A 19,307-nucleotide genomic window follows, 5' to 3' on the forward strand; every position below is an offset into this window, starting at 1 on the left:
TAGATCGTACGTGGTGTCTCAGACACGGCGCTGGAGTCTTCCCTTATTCCACCACATGACAATGTACAGTAGGACAATATTGGTGATGCAGAATCCCAAAAAGACTGCCCAGTCCCGCCACTTGTCCGAGTAGTGGAAGTTCAGGGTTTCTAGATAGTCATCACCCACTGAGTACTGACAGTACTGGCAGTTCACAGAGGAAGTCTCATTCACGAGATATCCCGCACTTTGACTGATAAAACGAGCCGCGTATTCCCCGCATGTCTGGCCGGGAGGAGGATCAAACTTGACCAACTCATCAGGGCCACATTTCACACGGAGACCATGCAAGGCACTTGAGACACTTCCCCCGAAGAAGTATCGCATGGGGTCTACCCAAAACAACCAAGGACGGTAAAAGTCATTCATATAAGCTTTGGGGGTCAGAACTCCCGAGAACACCATTAGAATGCACCAAATCAGTGAGTTTGCGTGACCACTCATTGTTGCATTCGGAAATAGCGCCGCAAGAAGCTGGCTATATGTAGTGCCAAAGATTGCGAGAAGGAGCCAGATGAAATAGAAGTAGCCTGTGGCTGTTGTCGTGGTGGGGAACCCGATCGTCCAATATGTAGCCAAAAAGATGAGAGTATAGGTGCCAATTTGCCATGGAAGCTCAACTGCGACGCAGGCAGATACAAGAGCCTTCCAATCGTAGATTCCATTCTTCTCGCGGGCTGTGAAAATGGCCCATTTTTCGAACCACACGTTCTGGATATCTGCGCATGACGCTGGGATAATCCAAGCAAGAAGAAGAATTGCAACCATATGGTTCTGCAGCCCTTGCTGAGTGTCCTTTGTCTTGAAGAATGCAAACGCGATAAACATCTCGATGAAGAGGGCTTTCCAAATGCGACTGAAGTTGTAAAACCCATTTCGCCACACTGAAATCCAATGTCGCTTCGTGACCTCGAGGGTTTGTGCATAGAGAGGTAATGCGTACTCGCCCTGGTTTGTGTCGACATCATCGGCAATGTAAGAATTGGCTAGACTATCATCACTTTGAAGTTCAGATACAACCTCATCAAGTGTCTTGCGCTCTTCCGACTGGTTCCATACTTCTGACCAGGGATGCGAGTCAGCACCCTGCGAAGAAACCAAAGAGATGATGAATTCAGCCGGGTTGTCGTTTGCAGCGATTACAGCGCCATTTTTCTGGAAGTATTCCACAACATTGGCTGAATTTTCACCCGTCTCGCCAGCAAAAACGGTTCGTCCTCCAGGCGCAAGAAGAAGGATACGATCAAACATATTGAACAATACACCGGATGGCTGATGAATTGTGCAAATGATGGGAATACCTTGTTGAGCCACTCGACGAAGAAACATAACCAAGGAAAAAGCGGCTTGGCTGTCGAGACCTGATGTGGGCTATATGGAAAAGGTCACATGGGTCAGTCCATGTCATATAGGAATCCAAGAGGGAGAGCCAAAATTCATGCCCAAGCGTAGATATTCCAAGGGATAACTTACTTCGTCAAGAAACAGCAACGCAGACGGACGAGCTGCCAATTCAACTCCAATGGTTATTCTTTTCCGTTCTTCCACAGATAGTTTTCCGTCACCGGGAGTTCCAATAATCGCATCTGCGATAGACTCCATGTCCAGGGTGTTGATGACATTTTCAACATATGCCATCTTTTCGCTATCGGAGATGTTTGCCGGCTGTCTCATACGAGCGGAAAACTGAAGCGCTTCGCGAACGGTAGCCAAAGGCTCGTGAACATCTTGCTGCATCACGAAACCACAGGAGCGAGGGAATGTGGGACCTAAAGGCTTCCCATTGATTCTCAGTTGTCCTTCCACGCGTCCACTGCTATTCCGTTGGGCGAGCGTATCGAGAAGAGTTGTTTTGCCCGCACCAGATGCGCCCATCAGAGCAGTTAGCTGGCCAGGCTTGACGTAGCCACTGATACTTCGAAGCAACTGCTTTTCCTCGCCATTGACGTTCACGTAGTAGCTTAAATCTTTGAATGAAAAGACTGAACCATGTGGCTTGCTGCTGACTTGACCGATAGGCTCATTTTCATCGATCTGAACCGTCGAAATGCTAGACGAATGAGACGACGTATTAAAGTTCCTTTCAACATCATCACTCAGCGTTGCATGTCGGGCTAGAGAAGTTGACTTTGATTTCTTGAACACTCGAGAATGAGAACCGCTAGTTTCCCGGGTCATGATGGTGAGTCCTAACCCGGCCAACAACGTGTACAAAAACCATAGGACCAAGAGAATACCAAAATTCCGCCATAAGTTCTCACGAGAGAACGCGAACTGGTGGGTCATGTATGTCGTACCAGTTACTGATCGATGACCTTTTTCGCTTCCCACAATGCTGCAGGTTTGATATCGCAGGTCATCGTATCCACTGCCAGTTGGCACCATCTGAAATTCATGACAAGTCAAGTCGATACCGGAAAACTCGTTCCCAATTAGCGCCTCGAGCGCCCAGGGTGAAGGTGCAATCCGTCGTATCCAGGATCCCCACCGAAGTTGTGTCGGTCTCGTCGGGGAAAAGCCAGACCAGAGAAGATTGACGGGAACCGCACTACCAGCTAGAAGCAGGGCAATCGATGTATTAGGAGACCAGGCGCCTAACATTCGAAACATGCTTTGTATAGCGGAATAGTAAGTAAAGACAACCAGGACAAATATCCAAAAGGCAGAGGCTGTCTTCACCAGACCGATGGTGAAATAATAGCAGCATGTGAAGAGAAGACATTGGATGAATGCAACTGGGATATCCGCCAAAGCTTGTGCAATGACAAGGGCTGCCGGTCGAAGAAACCCGTACTTGGATTGTTTAAGCAGCACGTCGCGCGATTTTACAGTGACTGTAGTTTCTGCCATGCCCACCAAGCAGAAATAAATCAAAGAAAAAAACAACGCACAGCTTCTTTCGTAAGAGCCAGTGGCATCTTTCGGGGCCATGTAGTAGGAAGAACCGTTGATGAGGGCGTTGGCCAGGTTGAATGCGATGAGCGCGTAAAATGTTCGACGTTCGCCCCAAAGCAGTTGGTAGTGCCGACGCAGTGTCACCCAGACCTGCTTGAACAATGGCGTTGGGGCGGACGCTTTTCCAAGAGTCCATTTGGATCTCAATTCATCCACGCTTTGAGCAAATTGAGTAATGGTATTTTGATCTTGCACTACTGTGGTGCGGTATCTTTCCATTTCGTCCAGGAGTTTCCGATAATGAGTGCTGTTGCGAAAGGCATGTGCCATCTCGACTGGAGTAAGAGGGACGAAAGAGGCCTTATGGTCCTCGCGGATCAATCGCTCGGCTGGTGAGGTCACGGAGGTCAAAAAGTCGGGGGTTGTTTGTCTGTTACGGCACTCAAATCCAAGGTCGGTAAAATACTGCTTCGCGTCGGACGTTAACCCATAAAAGATCATTTGACCTTCATGGAGTACCATGACCCGGTCGAAGCACTCCTCGTAAATTTTCTCCGAGACCTGATAAATGGATACAGCGTTGGACATTCCGGAACTCTTGGACACAGATCGGAGGGTACGCAAGAACTGGGTGGCAGATGAGCTATCCAAGCCACGGATGGGATTGTCCCATGATCCAAATGCTGGGTTGACAGCAAGACCCTCCCCCAGAGTGATGCGTTTTCTCTCACCCCCGACAATCCACGTATAAACGCATCACCCACGATCGTGTCTTTTGTATGCATCATTCCCATGGCAGACAAGCTTGCATCTGTCATCTCGTCGGCAAAAGCGGCATCATCCCTCTGCTCGGAGGCAGGTTTGCGAAGGCGAAAGCCGAAGCCAAGTGTGTCTTTTACTTTAAGAGTTGGAAAATGGATATCCTCTTCGCTCACATATATGACCTCTGAAGGAAATTTCTCGAGCATCTCCTTTGATTCTAGACCGGCGTAGGATACCATACCGCGCACGTCCTGGAAAGACTCGTGGTTGTTGGCCAGAACTTTCAAGGCAGTCGAGCAGCCGGACCCTGGTCGACCCAACACCAACAAAGTCTCTCCGGGGAAAAGAACGCCTGATACATTCTCTATGATCTTCGTAGATGCATCGGCTTTTCTCGTGAGAAGTTTTGAGAAGGGCCACTTCGCAATTTTGAACAGGATTGCTGGCAGGTTCGAAATGCCATCAGTTCCAGATTCTGCACCAAAAACTGTCACATTCTCATAGATAATACCCAATGACCGACCGGATGGGCGATAAATGAGCGAAGGGACTTTCTCCGTGGGGACCTCATCCTGTGTTTCGATTGAACAATTAGACTTTCCTGCCCTTCTTTGCTTGTCAAAATAGGAAGGACACTTACTTTAAGAGCATTCTCTTGGTCTCCCATGATTGGCTTCACGGTTTGAATTGACTTTATGTAGTTGCTAGCCAGGTAGCTATATATACTTCAACAGTCGGATGAATTATTTAAAAGTTCTGCCACGCCACAACATGAAAAAAAGGAGAATACTCTCGCAAAATTACACAATGATATATATCCGACATTATTTACAATCATCCATGAAAAAAAACATAGTCTACAGCTATGTGAACTCCATGTAGAACGGCCAGATGTATCCCGTCAGCCAATCAGAGATTGAGTTGACTTCCGTCCACGGATCAAACGGGGCCAAATCCGGAAGTCAACTCGACATCCGATTGGTTCAGCTCAAAATTAGCATTGAGTTTCCAACTTTACATTGACTATACTCTCTTCGCTTATCAATTCATGAGCTCGACCTCGGAGACATATTATTCAGTCGGATGAATCATGGATAGAATGCATTTAAAATCGGCACTTAACTTCCCCTTTCTAAATGTGAGCAAGGGAGTCCACATGGCTCCAGCTACAATAAAACAAGAGGACACGAACATGGCGTCTTTAACGACGTAGGACTTTAATAACCTGGTTTGCCTATCTAGCTAAAGATAATAATCCGCGGTTCGCTTATATATGATTTCTCTTTAAATATATCTTCTGCCTGTATTGCAGCTTCTAAATTGACTCAAAGGAGAATGAATGGTATCACAGAATGGACTTTTCTATGTATAACTTTTGAAGTGATGATGGTTTTGGTACACAATTATGGCCGAGCAGAAAATGGGCAACGCTTATAATCCACAAAGTTCACATCCTCAAAAGCCGGACTGTACTTCAAACCAATTGGATGCCAGATAGGAAAGAGCTACTGGTCTGTAGATGGCCAAGCCAACTGGCAAAGACCTTCCAACATTGGAAGGGGTGATGTTTACCAAACACGGCCAGGATGGCCCATGGATAAATGCCCGCGATCCCCCCTTCTCTCACACCTTGCTTCTATCCTCTACGAGGTTATTACACTTTTTTGGAAAGCGTACATCTGTCTATCACTAGTCCCGATCAATCTTGTTGAAGGGTCTGGAGAGGTCAGCATTTCACAGGCTGGACTCAAGTAAACACACCGGATTATCTCAAACTGGCTATTGGCTGTTTCTAACCTCATTCAATGCCTCACCTAAATTGTGAAGGGGAATTTGCCTTTTGGTCAAATGTCCCTTTCTCATAGCACAAATGGCCAGAACATGATTATTTCCCAAATCAAACACTTTCTGGAACGAACCCAGATCCTCCGGCAGGAAAATCAAGCCCTGCCTGTCGGAGTCTGAACCTTTTTGGGAGAAGTATGAGAGTCTCTTTAGATCGACCCAGAAACGAGCTGACAGAGGAAGCTTCGGGATTCCCGCCAGTCATGATCTATAGAAGTCGTGGCGCCAGCATAATGGTTGGACAGCTTCCACAAGGAACCAAACTCCCCAGGCCGCCATAGTTTTATTCTGAGTATCCTACTTGGTATGAATACCGACGATCTCGAGAATCTACGCGCACTTGCCACTAGTTTTTAGAACCAAGAGTTGGGCATGCTCAACAAGAGCAGCAGAAAATTGTTATGTCGTCCCCCACCATGACCCCCAGGTGAGCTTCAGACTATCATATCTTTTGAGCAACAAACTAACAAGTCCCGCTTTATTCAGACTCTCGTATGGAAGCAAGCCAGTCTATTTACTTTGAATTACAAAAACATACACAACACAATTCCTCCTTGCGGATCTTGCCAGACGAGTTCGACATATCACTTGACCCTGGATATGTATTTCCCCCTACAGATATATAGTAATCCATTGATTTTGAACGCCCCATAATCAGCCGGCAATTCTTGTGAATGACCAATAGTGTTTTGCAATTTTTATTTCTTATCTTGGTTATGCCCAAGTTTTCTATGGAGCATAATGGTATATACATAGTCTACAGGTGTGCATGTACAGAGCAACTTTAACAAATTGTCGATATGAGAATATCGCTCAGTTCAATGGTCTATGGAAAACTACAAAGCTATCATAAGAAGCCTCAAGTTTATATTCATAAGCTAGAGCTGTTGTCAGTTCGGCATTACTGGCTTCTACTTAATTGACAAATTAAAGTCGAAGAATATATTTAGCTTATATTTCTTTTGGTATCTTCTCAAATTAAATCGACGTAGTCGGAATTTAAATAAAGCTTTTTACGTAGTTACAACCTCAAAGTATGTATAAACCATGGCTACTTTGTTCTGACCACAGCCTATGTCACTACCATTACGATGTGCAGATAAAACAAAGTCTATATACGTATTATCCATAGTAACGTTCATGTTCCTGTAAACAGCCTGGTTGTCTAAGCCATGAAGGCCTGCCGTACACAAAGCTAGTCCGAATTCCCCGGTTGATCTAACCTCGAGTGGCTGGAACTTCACGACCAAATTATCGAAATCCTATGTACAATATAACTTGAGGTATTCTGTAAAATCTTAACTGTATCACAGGAAATTACTTTGGAGAGCAAAATTGGAGTCAGCTTCGACACCCCTGACGTTATACTCCGCTATCTCTTATCGGAGTGGGGGTTTGCGGGCTGTTTGGGCTTGGGTTCGCTCATGAGTCAAGCTCCCTCTCTTCTTCATCCTTCTCCGATCAAACCTCTTTTAAGACCTCTCTCTTGTTTGTCCATACGATCAATCCCAACTATATACTAAAATGGCGGACTCAGAAACCAAGCCAGCCGTTGTCTGTGTATTGTGAGTCATTCCCCTCACCACTTTCAAAATTACAACAATACCATCTTGTCTATCTGGCGCGTGTGACCCCAGAGCCTATATATTCTATATAGTCTATATACCTCCTTCTTCTTCTTTGAAACCTTGAACTAACAAATACCCCTCGGGTCCCCAGCTGCGGCTCCGTCCCAGGCAACAGCCCGGTCCACATGGAAGCAGCCCGCGCCCTGGCCGAAGAATTCCACAAAAACAACGTGCAACTAGTCTATGGCGGCGGCACAACCGGTCTAATGGGAGAAGTAGCACGCGCACTGGTCTCACTCTCAGGCCCGAAAGCCGTCCACGGCATCATCCCCCGCGCACTCGTCAAAATCGCAACAGTCGGCGGTATGCGCGAGCACACGGAGGGCCAGGCCAGTGTCAAAGCCGGCAAAGCTGCGGAGCGTGTTGTCGATTCTTTTGATGCTGTTGATTCCAATGGAATTCCTGAGTCAGAATACGGTCTTACGACTATTGTCCCCGATATGCATACGCGCAAGCGTCTGATGGCGGAGAAGGTCCTTGAAGGTGGACCTGGGTCTGGGTTTGTTTCGCTCGCTGGTGGGTTTGGAACTATTGAAGAAGTTATGGAGATGACGACGTGGAACCAGTTGGGGATTCATAAGGTTGCTGTTGTTTTGTTGAATATTAATGGGTATTGGGATGGATTGTTGGCTTGGGTGCGCAATGCTGTCAAGGAGGGTTATATCAGTGCTAGTAATGGGGAGATTCTTGCGGAGGCCAAGGAGGTTTCTGAGGTATGGCCCAAGTTGCTGGCTTATCAGGTCAGTAATGGGCGGATGCAGTTGAACTGGGGAGAGGAATGAAGCTGCTCTATTTGATCATCAAATAAATGGGGCACGAGTATATAAATTTCGTTGCTTTTGATTGGGGTTTGTTTCTGCTCTATTCGGGTTTCGGCAGTGGACAACCTTAGGCATGTATACATACACAAATTACTTCGTTAGAAGAGCCTTATGAATTGATGATTGAGTAACTGAGATCATTGGACGCAAACACAAGACAAAGCATAATCGGGATTTCATGTCTATGCGAATCATTAAACCAAATCAGACAATTATGAATCAACCTCCATGTTCTCGGCCTCCGCACCAGCGGACTCGCGCTGCTCCAGCACCTCAAGCAGCGCAGCCGTGTCCTGGCCCTCGTACAGCTTGAAGTTCTCCTTCTTGCCATTAGTCACACCGACAACACCAACAGAAGTATTGTCCACCGTAAGCTCCTTATCCTGAGACAATGTCTCCTTTAGCGCGCTCAATCCATGCTGAATCAGCTCATCACGACTGCAGTCCTCGAACTTATCAAGGTTTCGCTCCAAATACGTACGGGCCATCTGCGAACGGGCACCGATGGCACAAGCAAGCATCTCGTGTGTCAGACCGGAGGGCTGGAACTCGAACAGGTGCGGGCCAGCCTCATCAACACCGGCAACCAACAGACCCACACCATAAGGCCGTTTCCCGTATTGCTGGGTGTTGGTCTGCGCGCGGTCGCCAATCTGGGCAACGATTCGGTCCAGGGGAATGGGCCGGCCGTAGGTCATCTTCGAGCCGAGGGACTGCTGCTTCATGAAGTTTGAGAGGACGCGGGCGTCTGATGCGAGGCCGGCGATGGCGATCGCCATGTGAGAGTCGATCTCGATGATCTTCTTCTGATACGAGGAGAGCTCTTCTGCGTTGCGCTAGAGGTTGTTTGAATGTTAGTTTTGACGATTTGGTCTGTTCGTTTTCTGTTGTAGGTCTGCGAACCTTGAGTCCAACCAGCACGGCATGTGTCTTATTCACCAATCCCACGACGACGGATCCTTGCTTCACTGCTTCCTGTGCATATTCCACTTGAAATATCCGACCCTGTGGAGAGCTGGGATCGTTCGAGTTAGCATCTGATGAATCCGAGGGAGGTCGGGAACCTGGTCTTACAAGGTGACGGCATCGTTGTCGTAATTGTTTCTGAACATCGTGACGGAAAGGGTTGAATGGATATCAAAGCAAATAGAGAAAGTGGATTCTTGTTGATAAATAGAGATTCAGGAACAGTAACTCAAGAATCCGAGGGATAATCCGGTGATGGAGGGAGAATGGGGGAGCTGGAGCAGGCAGTAAAGTGACGCGGTGTGAAGCATGAGCTGTTGGTGCCTGAGGCCACAATATCCAGTGACCTTCAGGCGCCAACGTCACTCATTCTCGAGCTCATCTCCAGCTTGTCGCAGTACTGTTCTTCTTTGATTTTCTGCACTCGGCCAATGGGGCTGTCATATTTGATCTGCTCTTGATATCGTATCCTGGTCCCACCCAGTTCAACAACTCATACCCCTCCCACCTTTAATCTCATCGATCGGCTTTCGGCGACTCCGCAATCATGGCTGCTGGACTCAAGACCATCATTGCCCTCTCCTTTGTATGTTTCATTCAAGTGATTTCCTGAATTCTCAGTATTTGCTGATATCTGGCTAGGTTCTTGCAATTGGCTTCCTCCTCGTTATCCTCTCTTCCGCGCTATGGCACAGATACTGGCCGCTGCTGGTGGTCGGCATCTACGTTGTTGCGCCGCTTCCCAACTGGATCTGCCAACGATGCGCAAACCCCGATGATTTTATGGACAGCTCAAGCAACTCCGCGATGGACTTTGGACGGTTCCTGACCGGATTTTTGGTTCTTACTGGAATTGGTACGTGGTTGGTTCAACAGCCCCTCTTGTGGGACATATCATCCCTCGACTAGTCGGCTCTTGGTATCTAGATCATGCTGTGTCTATACTAATTGCCTCATAAATGCGCCATTGATGATTATGCAACTAACCTATCCTCTAGCACTTCCTATCGTCCTCGCCCACAGCGGCGCAATCGAGATCCCAGCAATGATCATGTCGATTTTCGGAGGCCTATTGATTTACGGCACCATTATTAGTTTCTCGATGTTCTTCCAGGAACAGGAAGAGTTCTGATCGCCCAGACTGGATGAGACGCGGGTTGCCGAGGACTATACCTATACTTTAGGCCAATGGGTCTCGCGGCATCCGGCTTTCATGATGATATCTGTTTTTCTACTGTTTCTTTTGATTTCAGCGTATGCGTGATATGCTATGTATGAGTGATTTGGTGCGGGGTGTGCCTCACTTTAAATGGCGATGGCTCCAACACCTGGCTGTGCTACTCTAGGTGTATTATAACCCAATGGATATAGAGAATTCTTCTGAAAAATGAGGAATCCAAATTTCCAATTCTACTTAGCTTTTGAAATTATTCACAATCACTCCCTTCCAAGGGTTTGACTGATTTATTTAGTCTGACCTATTGTCCACGTGACCGCGCGCGGATTCGGCGCGTGTGCAGAGATTCGGAGATAAGCAGATCAGTTTGGGAACGACACAACTATACCGAATTGATGTCACTATGCTAAACTTAGGAAAGGCCTTTCCGGGATCCAGATAACAAGATGAATGTCTGGACAGGATCCATTCCTCTCAGCTCGGACTCCAAGTTAGAAGGTAAACCTCACGCGTATCGCATCCTATTCCTCGCTGACCACTTAACCAGGGATTCGACTGGTCGATCCGAATTCCTACTGGCAGTCCGAGCTGTCCAAAGAGTCCCAACTCAGTCTCCGCAGTTTTGTCAACCCAGCACTCATCCCACTGCATGCACGCGCCGGTCCCAACCTCGAGCTACACACATCCCACGCGGGGACATCAAAATGGCTCCAGAGGAAACTAATTGGCGCCCTCTGGCTAAATGAAGAAGACCCAGCACTCCAGCAATCTTTCCAGTGTCCAGTCGCTCTGCTAGTTACCGTTGAAGGCAACACTAAATCAGGCAACGCAACCCCAACGAGCTTATTAGTCTACGGCGTCCTATCCAGCGTGGCATCATGCACACGCCCACCCACCCCACCACATTCATCCCCCTCCGAGATTCCAGGTCACAGCAATACACCACAACGTGCTCCCTATGAACTCAGAATTTATGCCGCACCACTCTCAACATCCCGGCTCACGCAAGCCCAAGCCTATCCATCTCCACCACCCTCAAACCCAGACCAACCCATCGCAAACCCACGCTGCGCAGAGTTCCTACCAGACATAAGCTCCCCGAGCCCAAAACGCAAAAGAGTAGCAACCCTCTTCGAAGTAGCCGCACAACACCACCGCCGCGTCCGCCAACGGGGCGGCGAAGCCGTCTCACAACTAATGGCATCCTCACGACCTCTCTCCTCATCACAAAACCTACAAACCCTCCGCATCAAGCGCGAACCCGAAGAAGACGGCCCCACCCTTCCATCCCTCGACCGGATCGTCTCTCACCGTTCGCGATCCGTCTCAGTTGGAGCAGGTCTCCATCGCCCAGGTAGCGTACGCGGGCGCGCAACGCCAGCCCTAAACGCCGATCCGCAAAAGCGCGCTCCAACGCCAAACCCGTTCTTGGATTCTGGCCCGCGCCGCGGAGGCCAGATGTCGCAGGCCCAGGGCCCGTCGTCTCTTTCGGCCTCTGAGGAAAAGCCGGTCTCTGCGCCTGGCTCGCCGGCTAAGGATCCTGATACTGTGATTGCGGAGAATAAGAATCTCATCACGCGCACGATCTTGACTTGTATGCGACTGTATGGGTTCCACCGTGCGAATATGCGCTCTACGTCAACGGGCAAGCCGTCAGGTGGTGCTGGCGCGGAGAATGAAGCTGATGTCTCGGGAACGACGCCGGCGCCGGAGGCTTTGCGTGCTGAAACGCCTGCGCCGGGAAGCACTGCCGATGATGATGAGTTCAAGGCTATGTACCATGCCACGTACAAAGCTGCTGCTTTTGCGCTTCGTAGGTATTTGAAGCAGGCGCCTGGGTTGGCGCCTTCGGTCTTGGAGAAGGAGAAGGCTATGACTTGTATTGATGAGTTATTGAGGTTATTCTGTGAGGAGCATTGAAGGAGGTTGGAGGTAATATGGATGATGGTGATTTTACGATTTCATGAATGCATATATGGGACTTGGTGTTCAAGGGCGGTTCTGCTTAGGGCATTTGTTTCTTCATGCATAGCTGCAATGATACTTTTTTTTTGATAATGTTGACTTCTACTTTTTACTTGAATATCTATGTGTTCTAGGCATCTCAGAATCCGTCATAATAAGTACTCGCAACCGAGACCACGCAAAACGTAAAATGCAAATGAATTCATGCTAAAGCGCCAATCCCAGCCAAAGATGCGGATGCATGTAATGCATCCCGGCAAAAAGTCATCAAAGCAAGGAAATCGAGTAGAATACAAACAGAGTTATAGATTGAAGCAGCCTGCCTCACAGAGCCAGATTGTAGGTGTAGTCATCCTCAATGTTCTGAGAAACCCAGAGGACGATCGAGCTAGATCAAGAATAGCATAGTTAGCACGCAAGCACAACTTCCCATCGAATGAAATCGAATCAACCAAAAACACATACCTAAGCATAACAAGCCCATTAGCCACAATATTCGCAATTCCAAAGTAAAGCGTCTGGATCGGGTAATCCTTGATAAGATACTTGAGAACCATGACCGTCTATCGAGAACAACCGAGTTAGTAAAGCCCGACCCCAATGCCTCCGCCCCAACAAGGAAGTAGCAGAAAGAGAGAGAGAAAAAGAACATAAACATACCACACTCCCAGCCAAACCACCAGCAAGCAAGGCAAAACCCAAAAACAGCACAAATCTCGCCTTCCACGCAACCCCACTCCCGCTGTAACTAAAGCTATCTGCCTGCAGCCGGCTCTTCTCAATCGAGTTGATAACCAGCATTCCGAGCGCGGAGCAGATACCGGGGATCCAGTCAACGAATTTGATATGCACGTCTGAGCCGTTGCGCGGGCTGCGCGAGAATGAGGCGACGTCGATTAGGAAGAAGAAGCCTGCTGCGAACTATTGTACGGGTTGGTTTTTGTTAGCACTTGATACTGAGGGATATTTGAAATTTGTTTTAGGTGGAATGTGTTTGGTGTAAATCTGAGATTCAATTCCATTTCTTTTTCTTTTGGATTGAAGTGCTTTGAGCTTGGGGTGTGTCGCGACAGCCTGGTCTCGGGTGGAGGTGGAGGAGGGTGGATCAGATGCTTACCAAGGCGCCTGCGACGTAGACGCCGCCATTGCGGACAGCGGAGTTATTCAGCCATTCTGGCTTGGAGAAGCGGAAGAGTCGGTTGCTTGAGCTGTCCATTTTTTTGGGTGTGTGGGGGATGGAGTCTTGGTTGAGGGGATGGTGCTGGTGAGAGAGCTGCCGGAGTCCAATGACGATGTCTGGGTGGAGAAATGTTGTTCCGGGGTATCTGTGGATATCATCAAGCAACCTTGGAAGGGTAACGTGAGTTCTAATCTATAGGAAACTGGTTACTGCTTTTCTTTGGATCTTTTATTAATGAGCTACATTATAGTGTGTATTAGGTTTTGTTGTTTTAAGGTATACTGTTATAACAAAATAGTCCAATTTAGGCAGCATAGGCACTGAAGTGCATAGATTCAGACATCGGGATATGACATTGACAGTCGAAACTCGTGATTGCATTTAATATAGGACAACATGTCCCTGGGTATGTACAATTCAAATGTATGCTTAGACCACAAAAAAAAACCAGGTTGTTGGATGATGCTGATGCAACCCAAGGCAACCAAGTAACCAGGAAGCAGTGCAGAACCATTTCGGGTATCCGCACATTAAATGATCGCCGGTACCTGCCAGCATTGAAGCCTAGCGTCGTCATCACAGCGCTCAACGCAGTTGCAGTAACAGCTTTGCCTGTCGCACTGCGAGCGCCAGCCTCACAGGGCTAGTCCCAAGGGACGGACTCGCATTCAGTGGGTATCTTGGTGCCTCTGTGTCTTTGTGTATTCTGACTCTTACAGTCCAGTCACTGCTCACTCCCTTCATGCCGAGGTATTGACCTGGTGGGACCGCAGTTTATCCATGATAGTGTCAATGCCGTCCATGTCGGCAGCGTCAGTCTTGTCAGTGGGGTAGCCTTCTGGGAGGCTCTTGTTCAACGCATCCAGGGCAGGCTGGTGGTTACGGACTGCAGAGGAGATGGCGTAGACTGCCTTCTTGCGGGTTGCGGGGTTGGTTTCTGTAGTGGCGAGGTTGACAAGGGTAGGAATTTCGTTTAGGTCGACAAGCTGGCGAATGTGTTAGTATTGTGATTATCATGCTTGGTGGGTCACTCAAGAGTCTCTCATACCTGCTCCTGTGCCTTGGGGTTGTTCTGCACGGCTGTTCCCACACACCAGGCCGCCATACGTCGGATATCGGTCTCGTCGTGCTTTAGCAGCTCAACAAGAGGCTTCCATAGATTGAGCGGGACGAGGTTGTTCGCATTGTCGATTCCCTCAATGAGCTGCTCGAAGTTGTCGAATGCGATCAACTTGTTCTCCAGGTCGGACTCGTTGTCGTGCACGACTTCCATCGCGGCCCGCATCAGGTCGGCATCGGAAGGACCGCCAAAGAGTGTGTTAACCATCTGTGGGGTCAGGCTTGACGCGGCTGCTGGGAGGTTCGGGGCACTTCCCTCGCCATCGGCGCCTGCAGATGCCTGGGAGTTGGCGACACTCCATTTGAGGAGCTTGTTCATTTCGGGGTCCATGGTGGGCTGGCGGGGTAATTGTATTGTCGGTAGGGTGTGTTGTTTTTTGGGGGAGGCTAACGAAGAAGAGAGTAGGGAAGAGAGTATATGTCGCAGGACGAAAATTGGTTTACTGTGTGATACACAGTATTGTTACAGTCGCGATGTTCAATACTTTTCTACAGTTGGAAAAAAGGCCTGCTGACATAATCTGACGTCTAGTGGGAGGGACGACTCTGGGTGATTCGCGCGGCGACCAGCGGGTTCGATCATGTGACCATATCTCAAAACCTTGGAGGAACTGGAGTCATCATAGACTACTACATACACAATATAGACTGTATGTATAGTCTCAATTGAAGAACCTTGACATCAGACAGCCGAGATCTCCATAATTTTCATCCCAAATTGTTGAGCTACAAACAGACTCGCGCGTTGCCCCTTTGATCTATATTCGGTTGGCACTGGAAACCTGGACTCCTGGTGCAAAGTCCCTTCATGACAATACCTGAAATATAAAGATTTGAAAGAACATTATCATCAAGTTAAGTTTCGGTGGTTTGAATAGTGTTAGCACGAGTGTGATTTCCAATGGGTCGCTCGTAGTTTGCTGGAACCGTTGAGCGTTGAGCGGATACATATGTAACTTGGTGGGCCTAGCCATTTCGGACTCGAAAAGGTAGCCGACTAAAGCACCGCTTGTAGGAATTGATTTCTATTATATTCATTTTGAATGATGTAGCATTAAGGCCAAGTTATTATTTTCTTCGGGCATGGGGTTTCCGGTACGGAGTAGTTTATCAGGGCTTCGAATGTACTAGAACCGGGTTATCAAAGCCGAGCCTCCGCCAAGATATATTTCAAGGGGCTTAAAGTTCAAATTCGAAGAACTTTGTTGCCAATGGAGGGGTCAAATGGCAGAACATCTGGCTAAGAAGGTCAATATGGGCTGACATATAAGTTCCAATTGTAAGATTAGGCGATCATAAAATAGGAGACAAAGTCAGGGGTAAATGATCCGATATGTACGGAGTAGTAGAAAAGTGTACACTTCGTATTTCGTACTTCCCAAGATGTCACGTGGCAATACCTCACCGCCTCACCATTCTAAGAGGCTTAGCTGTTCTCTCTTAGTCCCTGGCAAATGGCGGTAACCTGCAAGAAATTCTTCTGGCAGACGGTCTGACGATCTGAGAGTCTGAGAGTCTCAGACCGTATTACCCTTACGCATTATTATGTGTGTGTGTGTCCACTTCCAACAACCTTGGAACCGGTGTTTACCCCAAGGGCTGAAGTCTGGGTCTGTGTCCTATACTTAGAACACGCCACGGGGAATCCAGGAGCCTACCGGAGAGCACTTGGACTACAATTGCATGCCTTTTTGCCTGTCGTCTGTATGTCTGACACGGTCATTGTAATCATTGTAATGCAACCTTGCAAGTAAACCCTTTAAAGTGCCTAACCCGGTCAAGGTACGTATTGCCCCCCGTACCCAGAATGGGTCTGGAGGCTCACCCCCCCAAGAATGTCCACGCAATGCTTTAGGTAGACAAGATTGAAGGGATCCAAGGGAAGGATACAAATTGAAAATGGTTCTGCCTTCTGATTAACTTACATATAAATATAAAAAAGGGCCAAAAAGAACCCAAAGTTGTAGATCGGAGGGGGTCAAAAAATAGAAGGCCTCAGGCAGCGCACAATCCCAGCCATCACAAACCCCTCTCCACTCTTCTCTCTCTCTCACTCTCTTCCTTCTTCCCTTCTCCCCTAATCCCAACTATATCCCCCCCCTCTAACCTCATTCCATCTTTCTTTTCTTTTTTTCCCTTCTCCCCCAGGTTCGTTGTTTAATCAGTCACAATGGAGGGTATGTTATTCTCGATGTGGCCACATCAGCAGCTTCCCCGGAAGCTGCCCCCCCTGTTGCCACAGCTTCGAATCCTATTTGCGAATGACAACTAACCCGTATATCTCATTACAGAAGAAGTTGCTGCTCTCGTCATCGACAATGGGTATGTGCTATGCTTTTTCCCGGGAGCTTCTGGCTGGTGTTTGGACGTCGCCGTCAAACCAGCCCGGTCGCGGTCGTTTGCCACCCCTAATCGGCCACGACGGGAGATGGAATCCATCCCAATGGCTTTCCATCTCCCTCCCCAGTTCACAAATGGCGCTTCGAAGACTACAAGAACTATGATACTGATGATTTGCGATGTAGTTCGGGTATGTGTAAGGCCGGTTTCGCCGGTGACGACGCACCACGAGCTGTCTTCCGTAAGTTCAACCCCACAGAATATGACACCCCTCCTTGCGAAGGCCATCCCACCAACCCTTGCGTCGGATGGCTTCCCCTCCTTTGCTTGGCTGGGAAGAACCTTGAATCCGAGAATCAAATACTAACAAAATTCAACAGCCTCTATTGTCGGTCGTCCCCGTCACCATGGGTAAATAATCCCCCCCCTTTTTTGTGGCTCATTTTGGCCGTGCCAATTTGATCATCAACGAAGCAACCAAAAATACTAACATGCGCGCAGTATCATGATTGGCATGGGTCAGAAGGACTCCTACGTTGGTGATGAGGCACAGTCCAAGCGTGGTATCCTCACGCTCCGTTACCCCATTGAGCACGGTGTTGTCACCAACTGGGACGACATGGAGAAGATCTGGCACCACACCTTCTACAACGAGCTCCGTGTTGCCCCCGAAGAGCACCCTATTCTCTTGACCGAAGCTCCCATCAACCCCAAGTCCAACCGTGAGAAGATGACCCAGATCGTGTTCGAGACTTTCAACGCACCCGCATTCTACGTCTCCATCCAGGCCGTTCTGTCCCTGTACGCCTCCGGTCGTACCACTGGTATCGTTCTCGACTCCGGTGACGGTGTCACCCACGTTGTCCCCATCTACGAGGGTTTCTCTCTGCCCCACGCTATCTCGCGTGTCGACATGGCTGGCCGTGATTTGACCGATTACCTGATGAAGATCCTCGCTGAGCGTGGTTACACTTTCTCTACCACTGCCGAGCGTGAAATCGTCCGTGACATCAAGGAGAAGCTTTGCTACGTCGCTCTCGACTTCGAGCAGGAGATCCAGACCGCTTCCCAGAGCTCCAGCCTTGAGAAGTCCTACGAGCTTCCCGATGGACAGGTCATCACTATTGGCAACGAGCGCTTCCGTGCTCCTGAGGCTCTCTTCCAGCCTAACGTTCTTGGCCTCGAGTCTGGCGGTATCCACGTCACCACCTTCAACTCCATCATGAAGTGTGATGTTGATGTCCGTAAGGATCTGTACGGCAACATTGTCATGGTAAGAAAAGCCTTTGGAATAAAACTTGGCGAAACTCCCACTAACATATACCTCTCTTTAGTCTGGTGGTACCACCATGTACCCCGGTATCTCCGACCGTATGCAGAAGGAGATCACTGCTCTTGCTCCTTCTTCCATGAAGGTCAAGATCATTGCTCCCCCCGAGCGCAAGTACTCCGTCTGGATCGGTGGATCCATCCTCGCCTCCCTGTCAACCTTCCAGCAGATGTGGATCTCCAAGCAGGAGTACGACGAGAGCGGTCCTTCCATCGTTCACCGCAAGTGCTTCTAAGCTTCTTGCAGCACTTTACTACTCGTATTCACTCGTACTTTCCTGGTGTATCAAAAAGCAGGATGGAGGCACTGGTGGATTGCAAGCGTTGTTGGACTCGCATTATCAAGCGGATAGCCTGAAAATGGAATCTCGATTTTAGTGGAATAGAGTCGGTCGTTTTCTTTTTGTTACTCTTTACCTTACTCTTTATCTCGATCTCTCTATCCATCCATCTCTGCTTTGAGACATTTTACCTCTTCAATTTTTTTTTTTTCCTCTTTCAAATCCGCTGTCCCGTTCACCTCTCTGATTGTTTTGCCTAGACGGGTTGATGGCACTGCGCAGACAATGCTGTACCTGTAGGGCGAGGATGTATATGGTGTTGGGTATAGGGATTAGGCTGCGTTTTTCCTTTACTCGAGACGTCAAGGACGTCTGTCTTTGTTCTAGTTCCTTGTCTTGTCTTAAACCAAATTGCCCGACTTTGTCCGTAGTTTTAACGTGACTTTGACTGAAAATCTTCTTCTCTGGTTTCTTGTATCCTAGAAATGTTGTCGACGAATTCTACGCCTGTTGAATCGTGGTGTCCTCTATGCATTACTGGTTTTCTTCAAGAACTTCATTATTCGCGTTGGCCTTTTTATATTGGATCTTTATCATGTCCGATATACATTCAGTCATTCTATATAGATCTGCTAGGCACTAAAGAAGCAATATGGTATAGGTAGGAAACAATATATCAACATTGAATCTATATATTCCCGTCTTCCACTCCACTCCAACTCATGACCGTTAAATGTACTATCATACTTCAGCCCTCGATTCAAACACATCTTCTTCTTTACTATTTACTCTCGCTATCCAAGTACATAGCCTGATTATCAGCAGGGACGTGCTCACAGGTAAACTTAGCACTTCACATCACCAACGCCCTTATTCAACAGTAAAGAGGTTGTGTAAGTTGTAGTTACTAAACATGCGCTTGCAGGCTAAAGACACAAAGCCGTTTTAGTAGAAAAAGAC

At 48.1% G+C, this 19,307-nt stretch overlaps 9 protein-coding genes across 9 annotated transcripts; 5 read left to right on the plus strand and 4 right to left on the minus strand.

Moving 5' to 3' along the window:
• Positions 1 to 18: 18 nt before the first annotated feature.
• On the minus strand, positions 19 to 4,363 carry N7487_011884 (uncharacterized protein; the record flags this gene model as incomplete). The annotated part of the gene is made up of 4 exons (XM_056879614.1): positions 19 to 1,410; positions 1,513 to 3,561; positions 3,699 to 4,268; positions 4,337 to 4,363. 4 exons carry the CDS (start codon positions 4,361 to 4,363, stop codon positions 19 to 21), a joined length of 4,038 nt encoding a protein of 1,345 aa, XP_056724933.1.
• A 2,702-nt stretch (positions 4,364 to 7,065) lies between these two features.
• N7487_011885 (LOG family protein) lies at positions 7,066 to 7,951 on the plus strand (the record flags this gene model as incomplete). Its single annotated transcript, XM_056879615.1, has 2 exons — positions 7,066 to 7,106; positions 7,261 to 7,951. The coding sequence occupies 2 exons, from the start codon at positions 7,066 to 7,068 to the stop codon at positions 7,949 to 7,951; spliced, it is 732 nt and encodes a 243-aa protein (XP_056724934.1).
• A 161-nt stretch (positions 7,952 to 8,112) lies between these two features.
• On the minus strand, positions 8,113 to 9,234 carry pre5 (proteasome core particle subunit alpha 6). Its single transcript, XM_056879616.1, has 3 exons — positions 9,065 to 9,234; positions 8,894 to 9,005; positions 8,113 to 8,826 (listed from the first exon to the last, which is right to left on the minus strand). The coding sequence occupies exons 1-3, from the start codon at positions 9,100 to 9,102 to the stop codon at positions 8,203 to 8,205; spliced, it is 774 nt and encodes a 257-aa protein (XP_056724935.1). The 5' UTR covers positions 9,103 to 9,234; the 3' UTR covers positions 8,113 to 8,202.
• Positions 9,235 to 9,503: 269 nt separating this feature from the next.
• On the plus strand, positions 9,504 to 10,088 carry N7487_011887 (Vps55 family protein; the record flags this gene model as incomplete). Its single annotated transcript, XM_056879617.1, has 3 exons — positions 9,504 to 9,542; positions 9,599 to 9,812; positions 9,955 to 10,088. The coding sequence occupies 3 exons, from the start codon at positions 9,504 to 9,506 to the stop codon at positions 10,086 to 10,088; spliced, it is 387 nt and encodes a 128-aa protein (XP_056724936.1).
• Positions 10,089 to 10,579: 491 nt separating this feature from the next.
• On the plus strand, positions 10,580 to 12,053 carry N7487_011888 (uncharacterized protein; the record flags this gene model as incomplete). The annotated part of the gene is made up of 2 exons (XM_056879618.1): positions 10,580 to 10,631; positions 10,681 to 12,053. The coding sequence occupies 2 exons, from the start codon at positions 10,580 to 10,582 to the stop codon at positions 12,051 to 12,053; spliced, it is 1,425 nt and encodes a 474-aa protein (XP_056724937.1).
• A 247-nt stretch (positions 12,054 to 12,300) lies between these two features.
• On the minus strand, positions 12,301 to 13,329 carry N7487_011889 (UPF0220 family protein). The gene is made up of 4 exons (XM_056879619.1): positions 13,216 to 13,329; positions 12,759 to 13,019; positions 12,564 to 12,661; positions 12,301 to 12,486 (listed from the first exon to the last, which is right to left on the minus strand). The coding sequence occupies exons 1-4, from the start codon at positions 13,312 to 13,314 to the stop codon at positions 12,423 to 12,425; spliced, it is 522 nt and encodes a 173-aa protein (XP_056724938.1). The 5' UTR covers positions 13,315 to 13,329; the 3' UTR covers positions 12,301 to 12,422.
• A 61-nt stretch (positions 13,330 to 13,390) lies between these two features.
• N7487_011890 (uncharacterized protein) lies at positions 13,391 to 13,925 on the plus strand (the record flags this gene model as incomplete). The annotated part of the gene is made up of 2 exons (XM_056879620.1): positions 13,391 to 13,458; positions 13,730 to 13,925. The coding sequence occupies 2 exons, from the start codon at positions 13,391 to 13,393 to the stop codon at positions 13,923 to 13,925; spliced, it is 264 nt and encodes an 87-aa protein (XP_056724939.1).
• A 93-nt stretch (positions 13,926 to 14,018) lies between these two features.
• Positions 14,019 to 14,728, minus strand: fes1 (Hsp70 nucleotide exchange factor FES1; the record flags this gene model as incomplete). Its single annotated transcript, XM_056879621.1, has 2 exons — positions 14,019 to 14,264; positions 14,327 to 14,728. 2 exons carry the CDS (start codon positions 14,726 to 14,728, stop codon positions 14,019 to 14,021), a joined length of 648 nt encoding a protein of 215 aa, XP_056724940.1.
• A 1,839-nt stretch (positions 14,729 to 16,567) lies between these two features.
• On the plus strand, positions 16,568 to 18,302 carry act1 (actin; the record flags this gene model as incomplete). The annotated part of the gene is made up of 6 exons (XM_056879622.1): positions 16,568 to 16,574; positions 16,689 to 16,719; positions 16,923 to 16,978; positions 17,118 to 17,148; positions 17,239 to 18,010; positions 18,072 to 18,302. 6 exons carry the CDS (start codon positions 16,568 to 16,570, stop codon positions 18,300 to 18,302), a joined length of 1,128 nt encoding a protein of 375 aa, XP_056724941.1.
• Between the last annotated feature and the right edge of the window lie 1,005 nt (positions 18,303 to 19,307).

Source organism: Penicillium crustosum, assembly GCF_028827405.1.
Source record: "Penicillium crustosum strain IBT 35664 chromosome Unknown utg000005l_segment0_segment0, whole genome shotgun sequence".
In the NCBI taxonomy this organism is placed as follows: domain Eukaryota; kingdom Fungi; phylum Ascomycota; class Eurotiomycetes; order Eurotiales; family Aspergillaceae; genus Penicillium; species Penicillium crustosum.

Coding starts and splice junctions, on each gene's coding strand:
- pre5 (XM_056879616.1), bottom strand. CDS start 9,102: ATGTTCAGAAACAATTACGACAACGATGCCGTCACCTT. Junction 9,006..9,064: donor GACAACGATGCCGTCACCTT/GTAAGACCAGGT, acceptor GAACGATCCCAG/CTCTCCACAGGGTCGGATAT. Junction 8,827..8,893: donor CCGTGCTGGTTGGACTCAAG/GTTCGCAGACCT, acceptor AACAACCTCTAG/CGCAACGCAGAAGAGCTCTC.
- N7487_011889 (XM_056879619.1), bottom strand. CDS start 13,314: ATGGACAGCTCAAGCAACCGACTCTTCCGCTTCTCCAAGCCAGAATGG. Junction 13,020..13,215: donor TCTACGTCGCAGGCGCCTTG/GTAAGCATCTGA, acceptor CCCGTACAATAG/TTCGCAGCAGGCTTCTTCTT. Junction 12,662..12,758: donor GTGGTTTGGCTGGGAGTGTG/GTATGTTTATGT, acceptor TGTTCTCGATAG/ACGGTCATGGTTCTCAAGTA.